The sequence below is a fragment of the Pituophis catenifer genome, unplaced genomic scaffold, assembly GCF_029215685.1.
Source record: "Pituophis catenifer annectens isolate HBS135680 unplaced genomic scaffold, rPitCat1.0.hap2 SCAF_31, whole genome shotgun sequence".
In the NCBI taxonomy this organism is placed as follows: Eukaryota; Metazoa; Chordata; class Lepidosauria; order Squamata; family Colubridae; genus Pituophis; species Pituophis catenifer.
This window is the reverse complement of record NW_027256911.1, coordinates 505,761-527,751: the sequence shown is the minus strand read 5'-3', so window position 1 is coordinate 527,751 and position 21,991 is coordinate 505,761. Positions and strand designations below refer to the sequence as shown.

The window sequence follows — 21,991 nt, the reverse complement described above, 5'->3', positions numbered from 1 at the left end:
CGGCGGGACCCATAACTAACGTTATGGCCGGTTCAGTGAACCGCCAAATCCCACCCCTGGCTGGCCCCGCCCCTCCCCCCTCCCCACACCCCTCCCAGAAGTCTCCATGCGGCCCATTTTGGATGCAAGGTAAGTGCAGGGCCCACATAGAGGAGCAGGGAGAAGGAAAAATGGGCCCTCTGGAAGTTCTGGAACTCTGAAAACAAGCCCGTTTCCAGCCTCCAGAGCCTATCTCTGCGACGCTGGCGTGGATCCAGCCAAGACTCATAACCCTCATCACTGTCCATCTGTGGCTGCATGGACGTGCTTGGCCCTGGCCCTATCTCTTGCCCTTCAGCGGACAACGAAGGCATTGCCAGAGAGGAGGGTCCTGGAGAGGGAGGCCTTGGCAACTCCTCTCCTTCACTCTCGGAGTCCTCTCCTGCTGATGACACAGGCTCAGGTAATGGAGCCACAACACCCTGCCTGCTAGTACTGCTTTTATTATAAGGAAAAATAATGGAATCTTGTAAGTCTGAATGTGCCTCCCCCCCTCCTATCTTTGTGAGAACTAGGGAGGGTTTTTATCTGAGATGCTTTCTTGGGTTGCAGTTCTGGCCCAAACTCCGGTTTCCTTTATCTGACCATTTTCTTGGATGTGATCCTCTCCCATTCCTCAAGCTAATTCTTTCTGTCCTTTCCTTGAGTTTGTAAATTAAACAAAGGCAGTATAAAAAACAACAACTAGTTGGTTGTAGTCTCTTCATTTTTCTGCTACGGATGGCAAGGACTTCTTTACATGCCTGGGGTGATTTGAGAAATTGTGCTTTTCCTGCCACCTCCCTTCCCTTGGGGTGCCTGTGATTACAGTTGTTGGAAGGACGAAAACTCTGCATTTTAACCCACGGTTTTGCACAGTCTGCTTCTGCTTGCACAATTATGCGTCTAGAAAACCAGCAAAGAGAGAGGAGACCACACTTTAAAAAACAACAACAAAACCTTTTGTATTTCCTGCTCTCTGTTGTCTCCGAAATGCTCTTTGTCTGTGGAGATCAGTCGGGTTAGGTCTGACTCACCCCAGGCCACTTGACCTGGCGATTAAATTTTTCCCTTTCTGGCTTGAAGGCTGATCTCGGACTCTGTATTAAGGAACAGAGCCGCTTTGTGTGAAGCCCAATCTAGTCTCCCCTTGATGTGCTACAGCTCCCAGAATTTTCAAGCCAGAGGCCATGTACATATGGGCACCACATTCTCGGTTCCAGATATGAATGCATGGCCTGCTAGTTTCTCCTTATGTTGCTGGGGAATGTAGAGGAGAAGAAAAAAATGCCCGTTGCCAGGAGGAATAAGTAGTCCTTCAAAAGGAGCTCTTGTTTTATGCTTTGCAAATTTTGTATTTTGTATTTATTAGTTTGTCAAACATGTACAAGATAGCAGATATAAATATAAACATGGATATGAATGAAAGAAATGAATACAAATACATGGGGACTGTAGGACAGGGACGGTAGCAGTGGTGGGTTGCCCCTGGTTCGGACCGGTTCGTAAGAACCGGTAGTAAAACTGGCAGGAGGCCCTGCCTATCACCCCGGATGTTGTCATCAGCAATCTGCGCATGCGAACCGGTGGTAAAGATAAGTAGAACCCATCCCGGGACGGTAGGTAGGCTGGTGCGCTTATGCACGCCCCCTTTATGGACCTCTTAGGAATGGGGTGAGGTCTACGGCAGACAGTTTTAAGGTTGAAGCTGTGAAGGTTTGAAGATGTAACAATGGACTCAGGTCGAGCATTCCAGGCGTTGACCACTCTGTTGCTGAAGTCGTATTTTCTGCAATCGAGTTTGGAGCGCTTTACCTTGAGTTTGTAACCAATTGTTTGCCCTTGTATTATTGAGGTTGAAGCTGAAGAAGTCATTGACAGGCAAGATTGTAGCAGATAATTTTGTGTACTGTGCTTAGATACCGCAGGCGGCGCAGTTCCAGATTGTCCAAGCCCAAAATTTCAAGTCTGGTGGCATAGGGAATTCTATTGTTGAGTAGAGGAGTGGAGTACTCTTTTTGTGAAGTACCTCTGGACCCGCTCAATCGTATTAATGTCCGATATACAGTATGCATTCCATGCAGATGAGCTGTATTTGAGAATTGGTCTGGCAAAGGTTTTGTAAACCCTAGTTAGCAATACAATTGTTACCGGAGAAGAAGCTTCACAAAATTAGGTTTAGTTTAGTTAGAATTTTTTGGAGGGAGTCAGTCAGAAAGAATTAGCATTTATAATTAAATATAATGTTGCAAAGCCATTAATATATTCAACTGGACAGAATCTTGAAGGAGTCTAAAGGTTGGTTTATGGCAACTAGACCAATCTTTGTTAACAAGATTAGATGATTGAGTCTGGATGATTGAGTCCTCATTGACAGACTCTTGAAGGACTTAATTTAGCCCATACTACTAATTAATAAAGGGACGTAGTGGCTAAGAGGCTGAGCTTGTCGATCAAAAGGCCAGCAGTTCAGGGGTTCGAATCCCTAGTGCCGCATAACGGGGTGAGCTCCCGTTACTTGTCCCAGCTTCTGCCAACCTCGCAGTTCGAAAGCACGTAAAAAATGCAAGTAGAAAAATAGGGACCACCTTTGGTGGGAAAGTAACAGTGTTCCGTGCGCCTTTGGCGTTGAGTCATGCCGGCCACATGACCACGGAGACGTCTTCGGACAGTGCTGGCTCTTCAGCTTTGAAACAGAGATGAGCACCGCCCCCTAGAGTTAGGAACGACTAGCACATATGTGCGAGGGAAACCTTTACCTTTACTTACTAATTAATCCTGAGAAATATTTAGTACAGATCCTTGTCTGGATACTGGAGGAGGGTTATCCTTGTTTTGGATGCTGAAGAGGGACATGTTTGGTTAAAAAAAAAAAGTGAATTTATTTATTTATTTATTGGTCTGGTTTTATTTTTTTTTTAGTGGGATGGGATTTGAAGGATATTTATTGATTGATTGATTGATTGATTGATTGATTGATTAGTTCGATTTATATGCCGCCCTTTTCCGGAGACTCAGGGCGGCTTACAATGCGTTAAGCAATAGCCTTCATACTTTTGTATATACCTACTTAGTAGGGCTTTTGCCCCTCTCCCCCAGCGGTGTTCTTTTTTTATACAAAGTCAGCTTATTGCCCACACAATCCGGGTCCTCATTTTACCTACCTCGGAAGGATGGAAGGCTGAGTCAACCTTGAGCCTGGTGAGATTTGAACTTGCAGGAATTGCAGGCAGCTGGTGTTACTTAACAGTACTTTAGTCTGCTGCGCCACCAAGGCTCAATCTTAAAGTCCACATGTCATAAAGTCGCTAAGGTTGAGCAACACTGGGCTATTGGAAAATATGATATCGTCCTTAACATTCTGCCTTTGATATGGTTAAGAAAATAGGAATGTATTTTCCACATTTCAATTGTAGCTTTCTTTGCTTTCTGCTACCCGCAGGTGATAGAGCATGGCAAAGCAGCTTTAGGTGACCTTCGACCTGGAGATGTCATAATTTCCATCAATGGGGTGAATACTTCTGAGATGCTGAACGTGGAGGCACAGAACAAGATCAAGCAGAGCTCTGGGCAGCTGCGATTGCAAGTGGACAGGTGAGTTTATCAGAAGACTAAATCACCTATCTAGCTATGTGCTCAGGTTCTTTTTCCCACAGGTAACTTTAGAACAATGGTGAAATTCAAAATTTTTTGCTACAGGTTCTATGGGCGTGGCTTGGTGGGCATGGCAGGGGAAGGATACTGCAAAATCCCCATTCCCACCCCAGTCTGGGGCCAGCCAGAGGGAGTATTTACCGGTTCTCCAAACTACTCAAAATTTCCGCTACCGGTTCTGCAGAACCTGTCAGAACCTGCTGAATTTCACCCCTGCTTTAGAAACAACTCAACCTTAGCGGTATCCTTTGTGCAATATGATGATGTAGTGTGATGGATTAGCCATTTCCAATGGAAAACTTGGCTTGTGATCCCCCTGGCATTCCCATTGCTGGGGTTGAAATCCAGCGAATGGCAGGCAGGCCTCAGCAGGTATCAGAACCTCTCTCTGAAGTTTTCTGGGCTTGGAAACTGAGCTATCAGGCTTGATTAGTTCTTGGATGAGAGACGCCAAGGAATCTCAAAGGTAGAGGCTAGATTGGGAAATTAAGCGCAAGAACATGCTGGAGGAAAGCCAGCCCCAAACATTTCGGTACTTGTTGGCTGAGAAACCTCGACCAACTTGTCCATATCGTCGCCAGGAGCAACTCAACTCAAGGGGGTCTCTGCCGTTATTTTGACTTGGGAGATGGGAGACTTGGTGGAGAGTCATCTTGCCAATGGCTGAACTGTGGTCAGGAGGCCTGCATGTCTTTTTTGGTGCAGGTGGGCAGAAGAGAAAAGAACTTTGTTTTGGGCAATGGCACTGTCAGGTTTCGATGTCATCTCAAATAAATTGCACTCCCATACAATTAATCTTTGCTGAAATATTCCATTTATTTGAGTATGACAGATCTGGCCCCAACTTTGTCGTAGCCGATACTAACCCTCTGACCCCCAAACCCTTCCCTTTCCGTTCCCCAATTCTCATCTTCTCATTGGCCATCTTCCAAGTCAGTCTCCCCAGCTTCTGACCTCAACCCACAGGAATGTCTCCCCTCCCATCCCATCTCCTAGGGGATATTATCTACAGAGAAAATAAGTAGGTGAAAAGTCAAGCCTCGTCGTCTCCTTTTTATGGCAGCATCAGAATGCTGACAGGCACTACTGTAAAGCTGAAGATTTTGGTTGCCTGTAGAGCTGTGGAAGTGCCAGAAGTACCTCCTAAAGCAGAGGTCTCCAGCCTTGGCAACTTTAAGACTTGTGGACTTCAACTCCCAGAATTCCTCAGCCAGCAAGTGCACATGTTGGCTGAGGAATTCTGGGAGTTGGCAGTCCACAAGTCTTAAAGTTGCCAAGGTTGGAGACCCTTGTCCTAAAGCCAACACAATTTTTTCCTATGCTTGGAAGGACCCTCAGTGGTTAAAAGTGTTGGACAGAGGCTGTTAGTTAGAACATAGAATAACAGGTTGAAGAAGACCTTGGAAGTCTTCTAATCCAACCCCCTACTCAAGCAAGAGACCTTTACACTATTCTGGACTAATGGCTATCCAATTTCTTCTTAAAAACCTCCAGTGATGGAGCATCCACAATTTCTGGAAGCAAACTGTTCCACTGTCCAGTGACAGTTCTCACTGTCAGGAAATTCCTTCTTAGTTCTAGGTTTGGATCTCTCCTTGATTAGGTTCCATCCATTGCTTCTTGTTCTGTCCTCTGGTTCAGAGGTCTCCAACATTGGCTACTTTAAGACCTGTGGACTTCAGCTCCCAGAATTCCTCAGCCAGCTGGCCGAGGAATTCTGGGAGCTGAAGTCCACATGCCTTAAAGTGGCCAAGGTTGGAGACCCCTGCTCTGGTGGGTCACCTCTTCTCTGTGATAGCCCCTCAAGTACCGAAAGACTGCCATCATGTCCATTGGTGAAATTCAATTTTTTTTACTACCGGTTCTGTGGGCGTGGCTTGGTGGGCGTGGTGTAGTTTGTTGGGCGTGGCAGGGGAAGGATACTGCAAAATCTCCATTCCCACCCCACTCCAGGGGAAGGATACTGCAAAATCCCCACTCCCTCCCCACTCCTGGGGGAAGGATATTGCAGAATCTCCATCCCCACCCAGAGGTGGATTGTGCCGGTTCTCTGAACGACTCCGAATTTCCGCTACCGGTTCTGCAGAACCTGTCAGAACCCTGCTGGATTTCACCCCTGATCATGTCCATCGTCTTGTTCTTTGATAAACTAGCTCCTTCAACCGTTCATCATACAATTTAGCCTCCTGACCCTTTGTCATTTTTGTGGCTCTTCTCTGCACTCTTTCTAGGGTCTCCGCAACTTTTTTTGTATTGTTGTTTGTCGGGGGTTTTCCTCTTCCACGGTGTTTGTAAGCTGCTTTTTGGATCTGAGAGCCTATTGGTGGTTTGGCAAGCAGCAGGCAGCTGAACCAGGGTGGGTTAACTGGGAAGAGAAGCAGTTTGGGCATTTTTCCCACTCAGCTGGTCCCAATGCTTGCGCTCTTGTTTATTCTTGTTATTGTTGTGGGGGTTGAGGACTTGGGAACTGTTGCTTGGATGGAAAAGGTCCTTTACAAGTTTGATGAAACAACTTCATTTCCTTGTTTAGAGTCTTCCATGTGCTAATACTTGTTCACACATGTTGTGCCCAAGAAAGGCAAAGCCGATCACTGAAATGGTTGTGTGCCACTCTGTATTGTGCAGGGTGGATGAAAATCAATGATTTTTTTAAAAAAATCAAAAAAAATCAGATTTTTTTGATTTAAATTGGATTTTTTTGATTTAAATCGGATTTTTTTGATTTTTATCGAATTTATTTTAATAAAAAACTTTTGGGGTAAAAATCTATCGTAAGACAGTTTTCTATTTAAGATACATAAATCATTTAGTTTATTCAGCATGAAATGGAGCTTAGTTCTGTAGCAGGAAGCTGTATATTCTGCAACACTGGGACTATCGGTGAGTCAACAGCGGGTCAAAGGAGTAGCAGAGATGACAGTGGCTCTTTAAAAATTATGATTTAAATCGAGTTGATTTAAATCAAGCCTTTTTACTAGTGATTTAAATCATGATTTAAATTGTGATTTAAATCAACTCAATTTAAATCAAATCCACCCTGGTATTGTGTATTAAGGTTCCCTTCGCACAGGTGTGCTAGTTGTTCCCGACTCTAGGGGACGGTGCTCATCGCCGTTTCAAAGCCAAAGAGCCAGCGCTGTCCGAAGACGTCTCTGTGGTCATGTGGCTGGCACGACTCAACGCCAAAAGTGCACGGAACGCTGTTACCTTCCCACCAAAGGCGATCCCTATTTTTGCATTTTTTACATGCTTTCGAACTACTAGGTTGGGAGAAGCTGGGACAAGTAACGGGAGCTCACCCCATTATGTGCCGCTAGGGATTCGAACCGCCGAACTACTGATCTTTCGATTGACACGCTCAGCCACTGAGCCATCGCGTCCCTTGTATTGTGTATTACACAGCATTTATTTCAGTATGGGTAGATTTTTTTTTCCAGAATAACGCTGAGCTCTGCTGTTTATATTGGATGATTTTTATTAAGAGAAAAGCAAAGAGAGAGAGAGAGAGAAAGTCTTTGTCAAAAAGTAATTTGTTTTTGAGTCTCCTTTCTAATTTCAGTTGTCTTTTGTCCAGTGTGAGAATATTTGTGCACTTTCCATATGTGTGTGAAGAGCTGCCTTTTTCCACAAAAGGATGGGATAGCGTTCCTAAAACTTAACTTTTTTCCATGTGTGCACACTTGAAATAGTGTTTAGGGTGAGCTCCAATCCGCACTGCATATCGGACATTAATACAATTGAGTGAGTCCAGAGATATTTCACGAGAAGAGTCCTCCACTCCTCTGCTTGCAACAGAATCCCTTATGCCACCAGGCTTGAAATTTTGGGCTTAGACAATTTAGAACTATGCCGCTTTCAGTCTGACATAAGTGTGGTACATAACATTATCTGCCACAATGTCCTACCTATCAATGACTACTTCAGCTTCAACCACAACAATACACAAGCAAATAATAGATACAAACTCAAGGTAAACTGCTCCAAACTCGATTGCAGAAAATGCGACTTCAGCAACAGAGTGGTCAGTGCCTGGAATGCACTACCTGACTCTGGTTTTTTCCCAAAACCCCCAAAACTTTAACCTTAGACTGTCTACTGTTGACCTCACCCCATTCCTAAGAGGTCTGTAAGGAGGCGTGCATAAGCGCACCAGCGTGCCTACCGTCCCTGTCCTAATGTTCCTATTTATTCATACCCATTCCCTGTATTCATAATCATGTTTATACTTTTATCTGTTATCTTATATGCTTGACAAATAAATAAAATAAAAAGCAAGGAACCCATTTTTCCCCACTTCCTTTTTTTTTTTTTTTAATTTGATTTATATGCCGCCCTTCTCCGGAGACTCAGGGCGGCTTACAATGCGTTAAGCAATAGCTTTCATACTTTTGTATATTTATACAAAGTCAGCTTATTGCCCCCACAATTTGGGTCCTCATTTTACCTACCTTAGAAAGGATGGAAGGCTGAGTCAACCTTGAGCCTTGGTGAGATTCGAACCTGCAGTAATTGCAGGCAGCTGGTGTTAATAACAGGGTGCTTTAGACCACTGTACTATCAAGGCCCTTAATCTCCCTTCTCCCCCGGTTAACCAGGAATAGCTCATTGTTGGCTTATACAACTTATTTCTTTTCTCTTAAGGATATGTGTGAGAACTTCTTTCGCCAGGACAGGGTGTATTCTTCTGGGAAGCTGTTGGGCAAGGTCTTCTCTGTTATGGAGCCACAGGCCAAATCAACACCCAAACCACAGCTTGCCAATGCTCTGGTTGCTGACACCGAATGTCCTTCTACAAAGTCTCGGTGGCAGCAATGGATATTTGTTTTGGAGAAAGGACCGAAGGAGCCCAGATTTCCTCTCTTTCTAATAGGGCCTTTTAAGGAGAGGTAGGGCAGGAGAACATCTGATTAACAAAGCACAAAAGATGTCTCATCGGCTGGGATTGCTATCGGAGCTTTCCTGGGCCTCTTGCATCAGCCGCAGTAGTTCGGTGATCCATAGGAGTCTAAACCAGGGATCGCCAACCTTGGCAATAATAATAATAATAATAACAAACAAATAGTCAAACATTATGTATGGACTAGACTTCTTTGGTTTGTTGAGATCATGGTCAAAAGAAACTGGCTTAGCACAGTGGGTGAATTCAATGGTTGTGTCGACGTGATATGTTATCTCAACAACTCAATCATGGTTTACGTCAATCCAGTTTTCTGTATTTGCATGACATAATAATAATAATAATAACTTTATTGTCATTGTACGTGTATACACAGTATACCCATACAACAAAATTCACTTAACACCCAAAGACCAACACACACAACAATCCTCAAACATACTCCCACCCACCACAATTCCCCACCCCTAAACCACCCAAACATCCACACAACAGACCAAGTAATGCTGTCCAACAGCTCACGGATGGTGGCCCTTTAGTTCATTGTTGAGTGCAATGATAGCTCTGGGATAAAAACTATTCAGATGATGTGTGGCCCGAGTTTTAATTGTTTTGTATCTTCTGGCGGAAGGCAACAGTCCAAAAAGATTGTAAGCAGGATGGGAAGAGTCTCTGAGAATGTTACGCAACTGCCTCAAACAGCGAGATTCGAAGATGTCATCCAGGGCTGGTAGCTGGAGCCCGATGATATTCTGGGCAGTATTAATGATTCTCAGTAGAGCTTTTTTGTCCGCTACAGAGCTGCTCCCATACCATGCAAGAATTCATGTATGTCAGGACACTCTCAATGGTGCTGCGATAGTAGGACAGAAGGAGATGTTGAGATAGATTTATCTTCCTGAGCATTCTCAGGAAGTACAGCCTCTTCTGTGCCTTCTTCGCAAGCATGTTAACATTCATGGTCCATGAGAGGTTCTCCGAGATATAAATGCCCAGAAATTTAAAACTACCAACCCTCTCCATCTCCTCCCCATTAATGTACATTGGTAAATGTACAGCTGTACATGTACATGGCTGGCTGAGGAATTCTGGGAGTTGGAGTCCACGAGTCTTAACGTTGCCAAGGTTGGAGACCCCCTGGTCTAAACAACCATTTGTCTGAAATGGTCTAGGGCAAGGGTGTCAAACTTGATTTGAGGTCCTTCCCAAATCTATTATGCTATGTTCTGAATGTAATGGGAAGTAGTACTTCACCTTTAGTGAAGTAGCGCATCGGGCATTGGATAGGAGAAAAGACTGGCAGAATCATGTAAGGTGGAGAAGAAAGCAGGGCTATTGTCTTCAGCGAAAGGCAAGACCTGAATTTTTCTGGTTTGAGCAAAACGGACTATGCCCTTATGAACAGGTTAACATGCAGGGTGTGGCATTTACTGGGATGATTCAGAAATTCTCTTTCCACACACCTTCAATCGGATGACGGTAGAGCTTGGTCAGATGCTTTGGATGATGTAGGTCAGGGGTCTCCAACCTTGGCAACTTTTAAGACTTGTGGACTTCAACTCCTAGCGTTCCTCAGCCAGCGAAGCTGTTGAAGTCCACAAGTCTTAAAGGTTGCCAAGGTTGGAGACCCCTGATCTAGGTAACGCCAGTGAAGGGGAAGCCTACTGAACTCCCTAACTCAACTTTCTCTTCTGCTGGAATTTGTAGAGCTGAGATGTCCTTGCTTTGCACCTGCTGTGTGAGCCTTGGCAAGATCTTGTTGCGCTCTTTCCTTGCGTGCTCTGGCTTGCATGTTTGGTATGCAGCGGTATCTGTGTGCGTGCCGGAGTGTTGTGTGTATGTTTGTGTGTGTGTGTGTGTGTGTGGAGAATCTAGGTGTGTTATGGCCATCTTCTCCACAGCTGCCTCGCCAACCAAGGTCGTGCCATCTTTGTTCACTGCTGTGCCTTCTCTCCGTGCCATCTTCTGTGGTGTGCGGTAGTTGCAAGATGGCCTTGGGAAGCCCTAATGGCATCTTGGCACCATCCCAAAACTTGACAAACTGAACTTGAGCAGTTCAGCAAGCAACATTCCTCGCATTCCGGGGCTTTTGGCTCATCCTCTTCTCCCCCTCCTTCGAACATGCCAATTGTCTCCTACTCCCAACCCATACTTGTCCTGAGGCACCTGAAGCTTTGTGAGTTGGCTCAAATGTTTTCAAGTTGGTTTGACTTCTTCGGCTGCTGTGAGGCTGATTTTTCTGGTTTCAGGAATCTCCATACCAGAAATCCTGGTTGGAGTTTATTGTGCACATTTTGTAGTGCTTTATTCTAGTTAGCGAGCATACTTCCTTCCTCCTATTAATCCCTGAGGATTTTCCTGGTTAATTGTGAGACAATTTTAGCAAAAAATGCCTTTGGTTCCCATCAGGATAGCCTTCCTCAACCTGAGAAATTTCAAGCATTGGCCCTTCGTACATTTGGAGGACACCCAGGTGAAAAAGAAAAGGGACGCGGTGGCTCAGTGGCTGAGATGGTGAGCTTGTCGATCGAAAGGTCGGCAGTTCAGTGGTTCGAATCCCTAGTGCCGCATAACAGGGTGAGCTCCCGTTCCTTGTCCCAGCTTCTGCCAACCTAGCCATTCGAAAGCACGTAAAAAATGCAAGTAGAAAAATAGGGACCACCTTTGGTGGGAAGGGAACAGCGTTCCGTGCGCCTTTGGCATTGAGTCATGCCAGCCACATGACCACGGAGACGTCTTCGGACAGCGCTGGCTCTTCGGCTTTGAAACGGAGATGAGCATCGCCCCCTAGAGTCGGGAACGACTAGCACATATGTGCGAGGGGAACCTTTACTTTTTTTTGTGTGTCACTATTGCCCGCCTTGAGTCTTCGGAGAAAGGCACAAGTTGAACAAATAAATAAATAAATAACTAGCTAGTTTATGCCATGTCTTAGTTTGGTATGAGATGAGAGTATCATCACGTTCTTATATATATTTATATATAAATATAATTTTATATATATATATTTATTTATATGATGAAATTTTGTATATCTATGTGTTTTATTTTATGGCTGTACACCGCCCTGAGTTCTTCGGGAATAGGGCGGTATAGAAATTCAATAAATAAATAAATAAATAAAATGAACGGTTGCAGGAACTGGGCATGGCTAGTCTAGTGAAGAGAAGGACTGGAGAGACATGATAGCATCTTCCGATATTTGAGGGGCTGCCACAGAGAGGAGGGAGTCAACCTGTTTTCCAAAGTACTCAAAGACCAGACAAGGAACAATGGATGGAACCTGCACAAGGAGAGATTCAACCTGGAAATAAGGAGGAATTTTCTGACAGTGAGAGCAATCAACCCATGGAACAGAAGTTGCCTTCAGAAGTTGTGGGAGCTTCATCACTGGAGGCTTTCAAGAAGAGACTGGACTGCCATCTGTCAGAAATGGGTCTCCTGCTTGGGCAGGGGGCTGGACTAGATGACCTACAAGGTCCCTTCCACTCAAATCATATATTGCATGCAGTGGTATTCTAAAAAATTGTACATGTGGAATACCTAGCACATCCATTAAGAAAATGTGGAAGAGGCCCAAGACAAAGTTTAAGCTGGAGAACACCAATCTAGGTCTCTGAAGTATTATTCTTGACTGGCTTTCAGGAGTTTTCACGGAATAAACCTCCGCTGAGATGTGTTGTTTTTTTTTTTTTTAAAAAAAAAACACAGTCTTAAGTTCTGCCTTTTACTAAGAAGTCACCGCCAGTCCTTAGACCTGAAGAACCTTCAGAACTGAAGAAGCTTCTTGGGTGAGAAAAGCAAAACGTTTTCAAAGAAAAAAAAACGCAAGGAAGTCCAGTTGCCTTTTGGGACAAGCGTGGCCTGGCTGATTGAGAATCTCCATAGACACCAGACCTTAAGATTTTTAACGTGAGAATCGCGTAGTGTTTTCTGCTACTTTTCTTTATTTGATCTTGTTTCCCAGTCCTCCTGGAGTACTAGATGATAGCTAGACAGACAGACAGACAGACAGACAGACAGACATCCTATCTGCTCTATGTATCATGTATCATCTATCTATCTCTATCTCATGTCTATCTATCTCTATCTCTATCTCATATCTCTATCTATCTATCTCTCTATTTTTCCATCTACACCTATATATACCTATCTCTTATCTATCTATCTATCTATCTATCTATCTATCTATCTATCTATCTCTATCTATCTCTATCTATCTATCTATCTATCTATCTATCTATCTATCTATCTATCTTATCTATCTCTATCTTTATTTGATCTTGTTTCCCAGTCCTCCTGGGGTACTAGATGATAGCTAGATAGCTAGACAGACAGGCAGACAGACAGACATCCTATCTGCTCTATGTATCATGTATCATCTATCTATCTATCTCTATCTCATGTGTATCTATCTCTATCTCTATCTCATATCTCTATCTATCTATCTCTATCTATCTATCTCTATTTTTCCATCTACACCTATATATACCTATCTCCTATCTATCTATCTATCTATCTATCTATCTATCTATCTATCTATCTCTATCTCATATCTCTATCTATCTATCTATCTATATTTTTCCATCTACACCTATATATACCTATCTCTTATCTATCTATCTATCTATCTATCTATCTATCTATCTATCTATCTATCTATCTACCTACCTACCTACCTACCTAATCCACAGACATACCGCAACAATATTATCTTAGTTATAGCTGGGTCTAAAATAGATGTATGAAGATTTGGTCTAGGTGACGTTGATTTCCATCTTGGCCATAGGCCATAACAGGATTGTCAAACCAGTAGCAAACAATATAACTTGTCATATGGTGAGGGATAGATTAAGTAAACAACTGCCATTTAGAGTAGTCGTGTCTGCGTTATGGGTAAAAAAAAAAAAGGAAGTTATGTAATCAAATTCTTGGCCATGGCTAGATCTTTTCTCCTAACAGGATGGACCGCACCATTTTTTTTAAAAAAATGTACATTGGTATTTCATTAATAACTTCCCTCCTGCTTTTGACATGTTTTGCTGTATTCTTCTTTGGACTCCTGGTATTTTTGTCCCAGCTTCTTATGGAATGCCACTTTGAAGTAGCCACTTTGTAGTACAGTGGACTAAAGCACTGTTATTAACAGATTAACATCTGCTGCTTGCAATTACTGCAAGTTCAAATCTCACCAGGCTCAAGGTTGACTCAGCCTTCCATCCTTTCTAAGGTAGGTGAAATGAGGACTTCTCCCACCATCCAAAACTGACAGTAATAAAGACAATGGGCTTCTAAGGTATAGCTGCTATCGCGTGCCGGCGAGTGTCGCACATTGGCGGTTGTGACTCATATTTTGAGCGACAGAGAGCCGCAGCAGAGGGATGAAAGAGCCACATGCGGCTCCAGAGCTGCGGGTTGCTGACTCCTGCCTTATGCCAATCCCAGAGCTTCTATAGGTACCGAGTGCTGCTGTTCTTACAGAACCTGCACACCCAAGAAATTCATCATACTCTGATCAAGGGAGAACTTGGGTCTTACAGAAAGAATGTCTACCTAAATTTCAGAATAGAAATAGAAATTAGAAGAATAGAATAGAGAATAGAACAGATCAGAACAGCAGTTGGAAGGGGCCTTGGAGGTCTTCTAGTCCAGCCCCCTGCTTAAGCAGGAGACCCTAGACCAGGAGTCAGCAACCTGCGGCTCTGGAGCCGCATGTGGCTCTTTCATCCCTCTGCTGCGGCTCCCTGTCGCTCAAAATATGCGTCGCAACCGCCAATGTGTGACACCCGCCGGCACGCGATTTATTGAGTTTTTCAACCTCTGCTAGGCCAACCATGGATAAATCCAAGAAAAGAAAAGTTTCAGAAGAAAACAGAACGTTTCTTTCAACTACATATGCTAGTTTTGTGGCCGCTCAAGAAATAGTCAGGCACGGGAAGAGTTTTGTGGCTCCCGGTGTTTTCTTTTCTGTGGGAAACGGGTCCAAATGGCTCTTTGAGTGTTTACGGTTGCAGACTGTTGGGCTAGCATATGTTTTTTTCAGTTTGGCAATGTCCAGGCATAGACGAAAATGCTGCATTTCTGCATATGTCTCGTGTCTGTTCCGGACAGAGGAAGAAATAGGGTTAAAGGAAACCAGGAAGTGGATTGGTGGTTTCAAATTCTTTGGTTTCGCTTAGTTCTCTCTTCCAGGGCTGTAAGTTTTGTAACCTGGAAATGAATATCTTGTGCAATATAGTATGAGACGCGTAGATTAAAAATAATTTCTTTTCTGACCATGTAAACATTTCTCTTCATGTATGAGTATTGAATATTTGTTTTTATTTTACTGGTTTGCAGATACGTCCCTAGCATTAATGTAGCTTTTTTAAAGCAGTTTTTGCTCTGTTAATTTGCTTCTGTATTGACCGTTTCAATGACTAAAGCCCATTTTACAGGGAATTGTGTTAGGATCTTGAAAATAACTTGTCTTCCAAAGACAATGCAACTATTTGCCTTACAATAGCATAGCAATAGCACTTAGACTTATATTCTGCTTCACAGTGCTTTACAGCCCTCTCTAAGCAATTTACAGAGTCTCCATATTGCCAATCCGGGTCCTCATTTTAGCGACCTCGGAAGGATGGAAGGCTGAGTCAACCTTGAGCCTGTTGAGAATCGAACTGCCAAATTGCAGGCAGCCGGCAGTCGGCAGAAGTAGCCTGCAGTTCTGCACTCTAACCACTGTGCCACCGTGGCTCTCACCACTACAAGTTACCTGGATAAGCATTTGATGGTCTACATATAGAACAGCGCAGCCTTCCCTTAGCTGGAATCTCTTCTGATTACAATTCCCATAATTCCCAGCTAAGTGGTTTGGGATTCCATGAATTGTAATCGTTTATCTGGAGCAGAGGTGATACTCAGCAGGTTCTGAGCAGTTCTGAAGAACAGGTAGCGGAAATTTTGAGTAGTTCGGAGAACCGGTAGTAAAAATTCTGACTGGCCCCGCCCCCATCTATTCTCTGCCTCCCGAGTCCCAGCTGATTGGGAGGAAATGGGGATTTTGCAGTAACCTTCCCCTGGAGTGGGGAGGGAATGAAGATTTTACGGTAACCTTCCCCTGGAGTGGGGAGGAAAAGGAGATTTTGCAGTATCCGTCCCCTGGAGTGGGAAGAGATGGCGATTTTACAGTATCCTTCCTATGGAGTGGGGAGGGAATGGAGATATTACAATATCCTTCCCGTGAAGTAGGGAGGGAAAGGAGATTTTACAGTAACCTTCCCCTGGAGTGGGGAGGGAATGGGGATTTTGCAGTAACCTTCCCATGGAGTGGGGAGGGAATGGAGATATTATAATATCCTTCCCGTGAAGTAGGGAGGGAAAGGAGATTTTACAGTAACCTTCCCCTGGAGTGGGGAGGGAATGGGGATTTTGCAGTAACCTTCCCCTGGAGTGGGGAGGGAATGGAGATTTTACAGTATCCTTCCCCTGGAGTGGGAAGGGATGGAGATTTTACAGTATCCTTCCCATGGAGTGGGGAGGGAATCCCTGGAGTGGGGAGGGAATGGAGATTTTACAATATCCTTCCCCTGGAGTGGGAAGGGATGGAGATTTTACAGTATCCTTCCCATGGAGTGGGGAGGGAATCCCTGGAGTGGGGAGGGAATGGAGATTTTACAATATCCTTCCCCTGGAGTGGAAAGGGATGGAGATTTTACAGTATCCTTCCCAGGGAGTGGGGAGGGAATGGAGATTTTGCAGTAACCTTCCCCTGCCAAGCCCACCAAGCCATGCCCACAGAACCGGTAGTAAAAAAAATTGAATCCCACCACTGATCTGGAGGGTTTCAGATTTGGAAAGGCTGAAATTCAGAATGGGGCACTTCTTGACTATTGTTGCCCTGACTCTTTGGAATAAACATGCTTCCCCCACCCTCTCAAGATCCAGAGGACCCTTTCTCTTGTCATCTTCAAAAAGACCCGTTCAGATCCGGCTTTTCTAAACAAGCTCTTTTGGAGGTTAACATCAGGCTTCGTGTATTCCACTTACATTGTTTATGTTCTGCCTTTTAATCCAAACTTTTTATTATATTTTTTTACTCTTATTTTTTAGGAAGTTTAAGCATGTTTGGACGGATTGCGTGGTGTATATGAACTGATCAGGCTATTATAATTTGATGTAATGCCAGTTCTATAAACAAATGAGACAACACTTTTCAAAATGGTAGTGATATTATCTCTTGCTGGAAAAAACAAAGAGTTTTCTGGCACCTGAAATGTTGGTTTTGAAGATGCCAGAGGAGACTTCGTTTTTCTTCTAAGGATTACGTGCATCGAATGCCTTCGGAGATATCTTTCGCTGCATGTTTAGCCTTTTATAAACGTGCGAAGCTTAGAAAAAACAAACATTCTCTTTTGGTGTTTCTTTTCCTTGTTCAACCTGAGCATTTCCTCCTTTATTATAACTCCTTTTAAAGGGTAGATCTTGGAATTATTTGTTTCATAGATTTTGGTTGTTGGAATTCAAGTCCAACCAGCCAGTTAAAGAATCCCAGATAGATAGTTGTCTACAGTATGGCCAAAATTGTGGAAACGGTTTGGGAAAAGGGTATTTTCTAAAACTAGCTAATAACACCACTTTTTTTTTTTAGTAGTACCATGAAATTATATATCAGTGGAAAGATAATTTAATCAAGAATGTAATGCAATATCTTTTATGAAGGATTTGCTATTAGAATAGCTGTTACAGTATAAAGAAGAAAAGTGAAATATGTAGAAAAAAACAAGATATGCAAAAATGATCCCCATGTCAGTTAATACTTAGTTGGGTAACTTTTAGCATGAATTACAGCCTCACAACGTCTTCCCATGGAGTGAACCAAGTCTTTGAGTTCTGCAGCTGTTATCTTGTGAAACCAAGATTGAATGATGGCGTCTGTTAAGTGGGTTTTATTGCTGGGTCGCTTCTGACTAACAAGTTTCTTTAGTCGGCTCCATAGATTTTCAATTGGGTGAAGGTCTGGGCTATTCCCAGGCCATTCCAGCAGTGGAATAGGATTATCTTGAATCTCCCCCCCAAAAGTGGTGTTATTAGCCATCAAACTTTAAAAATACACTTTCCCCAAAAGGTTCCCACAATTTTGGCCACTACTGTAGCTTCTTGTTTAGGTTGCCCGATTAACAATAATTGAGATAACATCCCTGATTTAATTAATTTAATTTAATTTAATTAATTCAATTTATATGCCCCCCCTCTCCGAAGACTCAGGGCGGCTATTTGTCAGTTTTTCCCATATAAAGTTGAGCCCATCCTCGTATAATTGTGCTGCTATAAAGCCTTGCTGTTAACAAGGGCCCATCTGGCAACATTTAGCCTAACTCTGCCCTCCACACCTTTCTCCTCACTTGGGGCAGTGTGAGTCCTCCCCAAAATTTAATTACAGGAGAAAAGAGGAATGCGAGGGCTTCAGATTTGCACGAGTGACTTTGTGTATTTCTAGCAGTGCCAGATGCCAAAGGGGGAAAGTCTGAATCTTCTAACACAGGGGTCTCCAACCTTGGCAATTTTAAGCCTGGCGGACTTCAACTCCCAGAATTCCTCTGCCAGCGGACTTCAACTCCCAGAATTCCCCCACCAGCGGGGGGTATTCTGGGAGTTGAAGTCCACCAGGCTTAAAATTGCCAAGGTTGGAGACCCGTGCTCTAACACCACACAAGGAACATTTCCAGGTCTGATAAAAGTATATTGTGAAAGAGGCTATAATTGCATTGCTGGTCCCTGTCCCATTCTGGTCCTACTCCCTGTAGTAACCTGACTCGCCTCCAAGAATATGCTTCCATTAGTAGGCTTAGCTTACACCCTTCTTCAGGTTGCCAAAGTTGGACACCCCTTGCTCTACAGCCTTGCCCTCGTCTCCTCCTTCTTGCAGTTGGATTCTTTCGCTCTCACCACCCCCTCCATAATTTAATTCTCCTTAATGAATTCCAGCTCTCAGCTACATCAAAGGGCATTCTTGTTGAGAGAATATAAAAGGAACCCCCACTCCCTGCTCCCAATTTTAGTGTCTGGGGTTGGGGGGGGGTGGAGAGGTATCCCAAACCTCCCCTTGTTTCTGGGGCCGGAGTCCGCATCTCTTCTGATGTAAGGTAATTGGGAGTGGCAGAAACCTTCTTTTAATCCATGGTTAAGAAGCCGGTCTCTGTTGGCATCTTGGCCGGAGCGAAGAGCTATTAGGGAAGCTCTTAATTGTGCCATCTGGGCTTCATTTAAAGGCCTTGGAGTGAACACCCTGTGGGAGAGGCAAACTGTCTTGGTTAAGAAAGGATTATTTTATTTACGGCGGGGTGTCGGTGCGAGATGAAAGAATACTTAAGGGGGTTCCTTCCATGTGGCAAGTTTCCCTCCCTTCCAGAAACTGAAGCTGGATTGAGAAACGGCTGAGAAGATTCCAAGCCATTTTGGATCTTTGGCAACGATGTTGGCCAAGTTCCTTCTGCTTTCGTTGCCTCTTTATTTGTGCCAAGAAAGAAAGCACCGATTATTTTTTTTCCCTTCCCAATAGAAAGAGACTATATTTGTAGCTCTGGCTTGAGCTGTTGAGGTCCTTGGTGCTCTCTGAGCTTTTCTTGTTTTCTTACAGATATTTCATTTCCAAACTAGGTAATGAAAGTTGGGTAGTTGTTGGGTAATGAGAGGCCTGCAAGAAAACAAACCAAATTCGGAGAGATCGAATCTGGGTCGGTCACCGGAATGAGAGATTTTCTCTTCTGAGCTTTCGGATTCGTACCGAAGCCCATCTTCCCTCTACTGGAATATGTGCTTTGGGCCAGGGGTCTCCAACCGTGGCAACTTTAAGACTTGTGGACTTCAACTCCCAGAGTTGAACATTAAGACTTGAACTTTAAGACTTGTGGACTTCAACTTCCAGAGTTGAACTTTTAAGACTTGTGGACTTCAACTCCCAGAGTTGAACTTTAAGACTTGTGGACTTCAACTCCCAGAACCAGCTTCGCTGATTGAGGAACTCTGGGAGTTGAAGTCCACAAGTCTTAAAGTTGCCAAGGTTGGAGACTCCTGCTTTGGGCTATTCGATGGTGCGTTCCTATTGGATGATTGGCGTGTTGATTGGCTGGCCATTGGCTGTTGTTTCCTTGGGCTGCCAAGACCTTGGCTCCCAAGTATTTGATAAAGTGGTGGTAAATCAACACTCCTGTTGACTGAAAAGGGTTTGGTGATCTTTAGCTCAGAAGAATAAACCCCTGGTCCCAGTGACCGACCCAGATTCAATCTTGCAACATTATCCTGAGACACGTATGTTTGTCTTCATTCATGAAGCTCAGAGAGCACCAAGGACTTCACATTTTCTTGGTCTCAGAGTAGACCTTGTTTCCAATGAGGGTCTGTTGTCTGAGCCCCTCCCTTGACAATGTACTCCTTGGGCCTGATACCTTCTCACCCCTCATAGTTACCACGTTGTTGTTGTTGTTGTTGTTGTTGTTGTTGTTGTTGTTGTTGTTGTTCTTCTTCTTCTTCTTCTTCTTCTTCTTCTTCTTCTTCTTCTTCTTCTTCTTCTTCTTCTTCTTCTTCTTTTCTTCTTCTTCTTCTTCTTCTTCTTCTTCTTCTTCTTCTTCTTCTTCTTCTTCTTCTTCTTCTTCTTCTTCTTCTTCTTCTATTACAACTACTTCTACTACTACTTTTCCTCCTCCTCCTCCTCCACCACCTCCTTCCTCCTCCTTCCTCCTTCTTTCTTCTTCCTTCTTCTTCTACTACTACTACTACTACTACCACTACTACTACTTTTCCTTCTCCTCCTCCTCCTCCTTCTTCTTTCTTCTTTCTTCTTCCTTCTTCTTCTCTTGAAGGGGAACTTGGCAGAACTCATCAATTTCAATATTTTTGTTAGAGGTCCCTTGTTTCACAAGTGGGTTTGGTGAACCTGTCAGTCAACTGATTGCTTAAGATACTTTTGTTCTTAACTATCTGCCTTTGCCCTCTTGTCTTGTCAAAGGTCACAGCAGTTTTCTCCCAGCCAGACCAATGGCGAAAGTTCCCCAGAGATGTTGGCCATACGATTTCAGGTAAGAACTCCTTTCGTTCCAGCTTGCTAGATGGGGCTGACGAGAATCAATCCAAATTCATTAAGAGGGCCACAAATTACACTGCTTCTCACAACAGCTTTGTTTCGCCTGGGTGTGGAGGAGGAGCAGTGGTGAGGCTTTTTTTCTTTTAAATGCCTCTGCCGATCAGGCAACTCAGCTTGGATCGTCAGAGGCATTTAAAAGAAAAATAGGTTTTTTTTCTTTTAAATGCCTCTGACGATCCAAGCTGAGTTTTTTAAAAAGCCTCTGCCGATCAGGCAACTCAGCTTGGATCGTCAGAGGCATTTAAAAGAAAAAAAGGGGTTTTTTTTCTTTTAAATGCCTCTGACGATCCCAGCTGAGCCGCACGATCATCAGAGGCTTTTTTTTTTTTACTTTTAAAAGCATTTTTTCGGCCGAAGAGGTTGTAGAAAAAATGCTTTTAAAAGTAAAAAAAAAAAGCCTCTGATGATTGTGCGGCTCAGCTGGGCATGGGGTTTTTTGCTGCTGGTTCTCCGACCCACCCGCCTCCATCTCTACCGGTCCGAACCAGGAGCATTTCACCCCTGAGGAGAAGCTATATGGGTACAACTAGTGACTGCCCTGGGTAGTAATCACATCTCTGGTCCTTCTGGTACCATGGCTTTTCTTCAAAAGTTGACAATATCTGGGAAGAAGGCAGTCAAGGCAGAACTGCTTTTATTGTTCGGTCAAGAAGAATGATCTTAGTCATCCAATTTTGGGATCCTATAAAAGAACAGCTAGTATTAATTTGTGCCACAGTAGTTGATGTCTCTTTGATTTTCTGAATACAGCCTATTCTTCTGAACTTGGTTTTTTTTTTCTAAGTTATATTTGCCTTTTCCAACAGGATGTGGTGAGAACTAGAGACAATGGTCAGAATTCAGTGAGATCTTCCTACTCAAGCCCAGCTTCCATCAGTCCACGGCCCACCAGCCCCTACAGTCCTTCATCTCCTGGGTATCGACCTGGCAGCCCATACAGCCCAGTGAGACCCAGTCTGCCCACAGAGATCAGAGGGGAGCCCGTGATAAACAGCCGCAGGTAGACAATACCTTTAGAAACGGAATCCGATCAAAAGTCTGTTCAGTCTGCCCATAGAAACGTCGAAAGAAAGACATGGAGAACAAAATCTTTGGCATTCAGCCCACCCAAAGCTAGTAGGGTGAAAAATACATCTTCTTAGATCAGGAGGAACCTGCATGAAATTAGGTTATCTCAGGGGTGAAAGCCAAAATTTTTCTCTACCGGTTCTGTGGGCGTGGCTTGGTGGGCGTGGCAGGGGAAGGATATTGCAAAATCTCCATTCCCTCCCCACTCTGGGGCCAGCCAGAGGTGGCAT

The 21,991-nt window shown here is 43.9% G+C and overlaps 1 protein-coding gene across 1 annotated transcript in view; it reads left to right on the top strand.

Annotated features, from left to right (window-relative positions):
* The window catches only part of LOC139326290 (PDZ and LIM domain protein 2-like), an 85,990-nt gene that overhangs the window by 22,497 nt on the left and 41,502 nt on the right, over positions 1 to 21,991 (top strand). Inside the window, exons 3-5 of the mRNA XM_070956450.1 lie at positions 3,461 to 3,612; positions 20,559 to 20,628; positions 21,500 to 21,693. Of these exons, the coding sequence (XP_070812551.1) occupies positions 3,461 to 3,612; positions 20,559 to 20,628; positions 21,500 to 21,693 (416 nt within the window). The remainder of the gene's footprint in view (positions 1 to 3,460; positions 3,613 to 20,558; positions 20,629 to 21,499; positions 21,694 to 21,991) is intronic.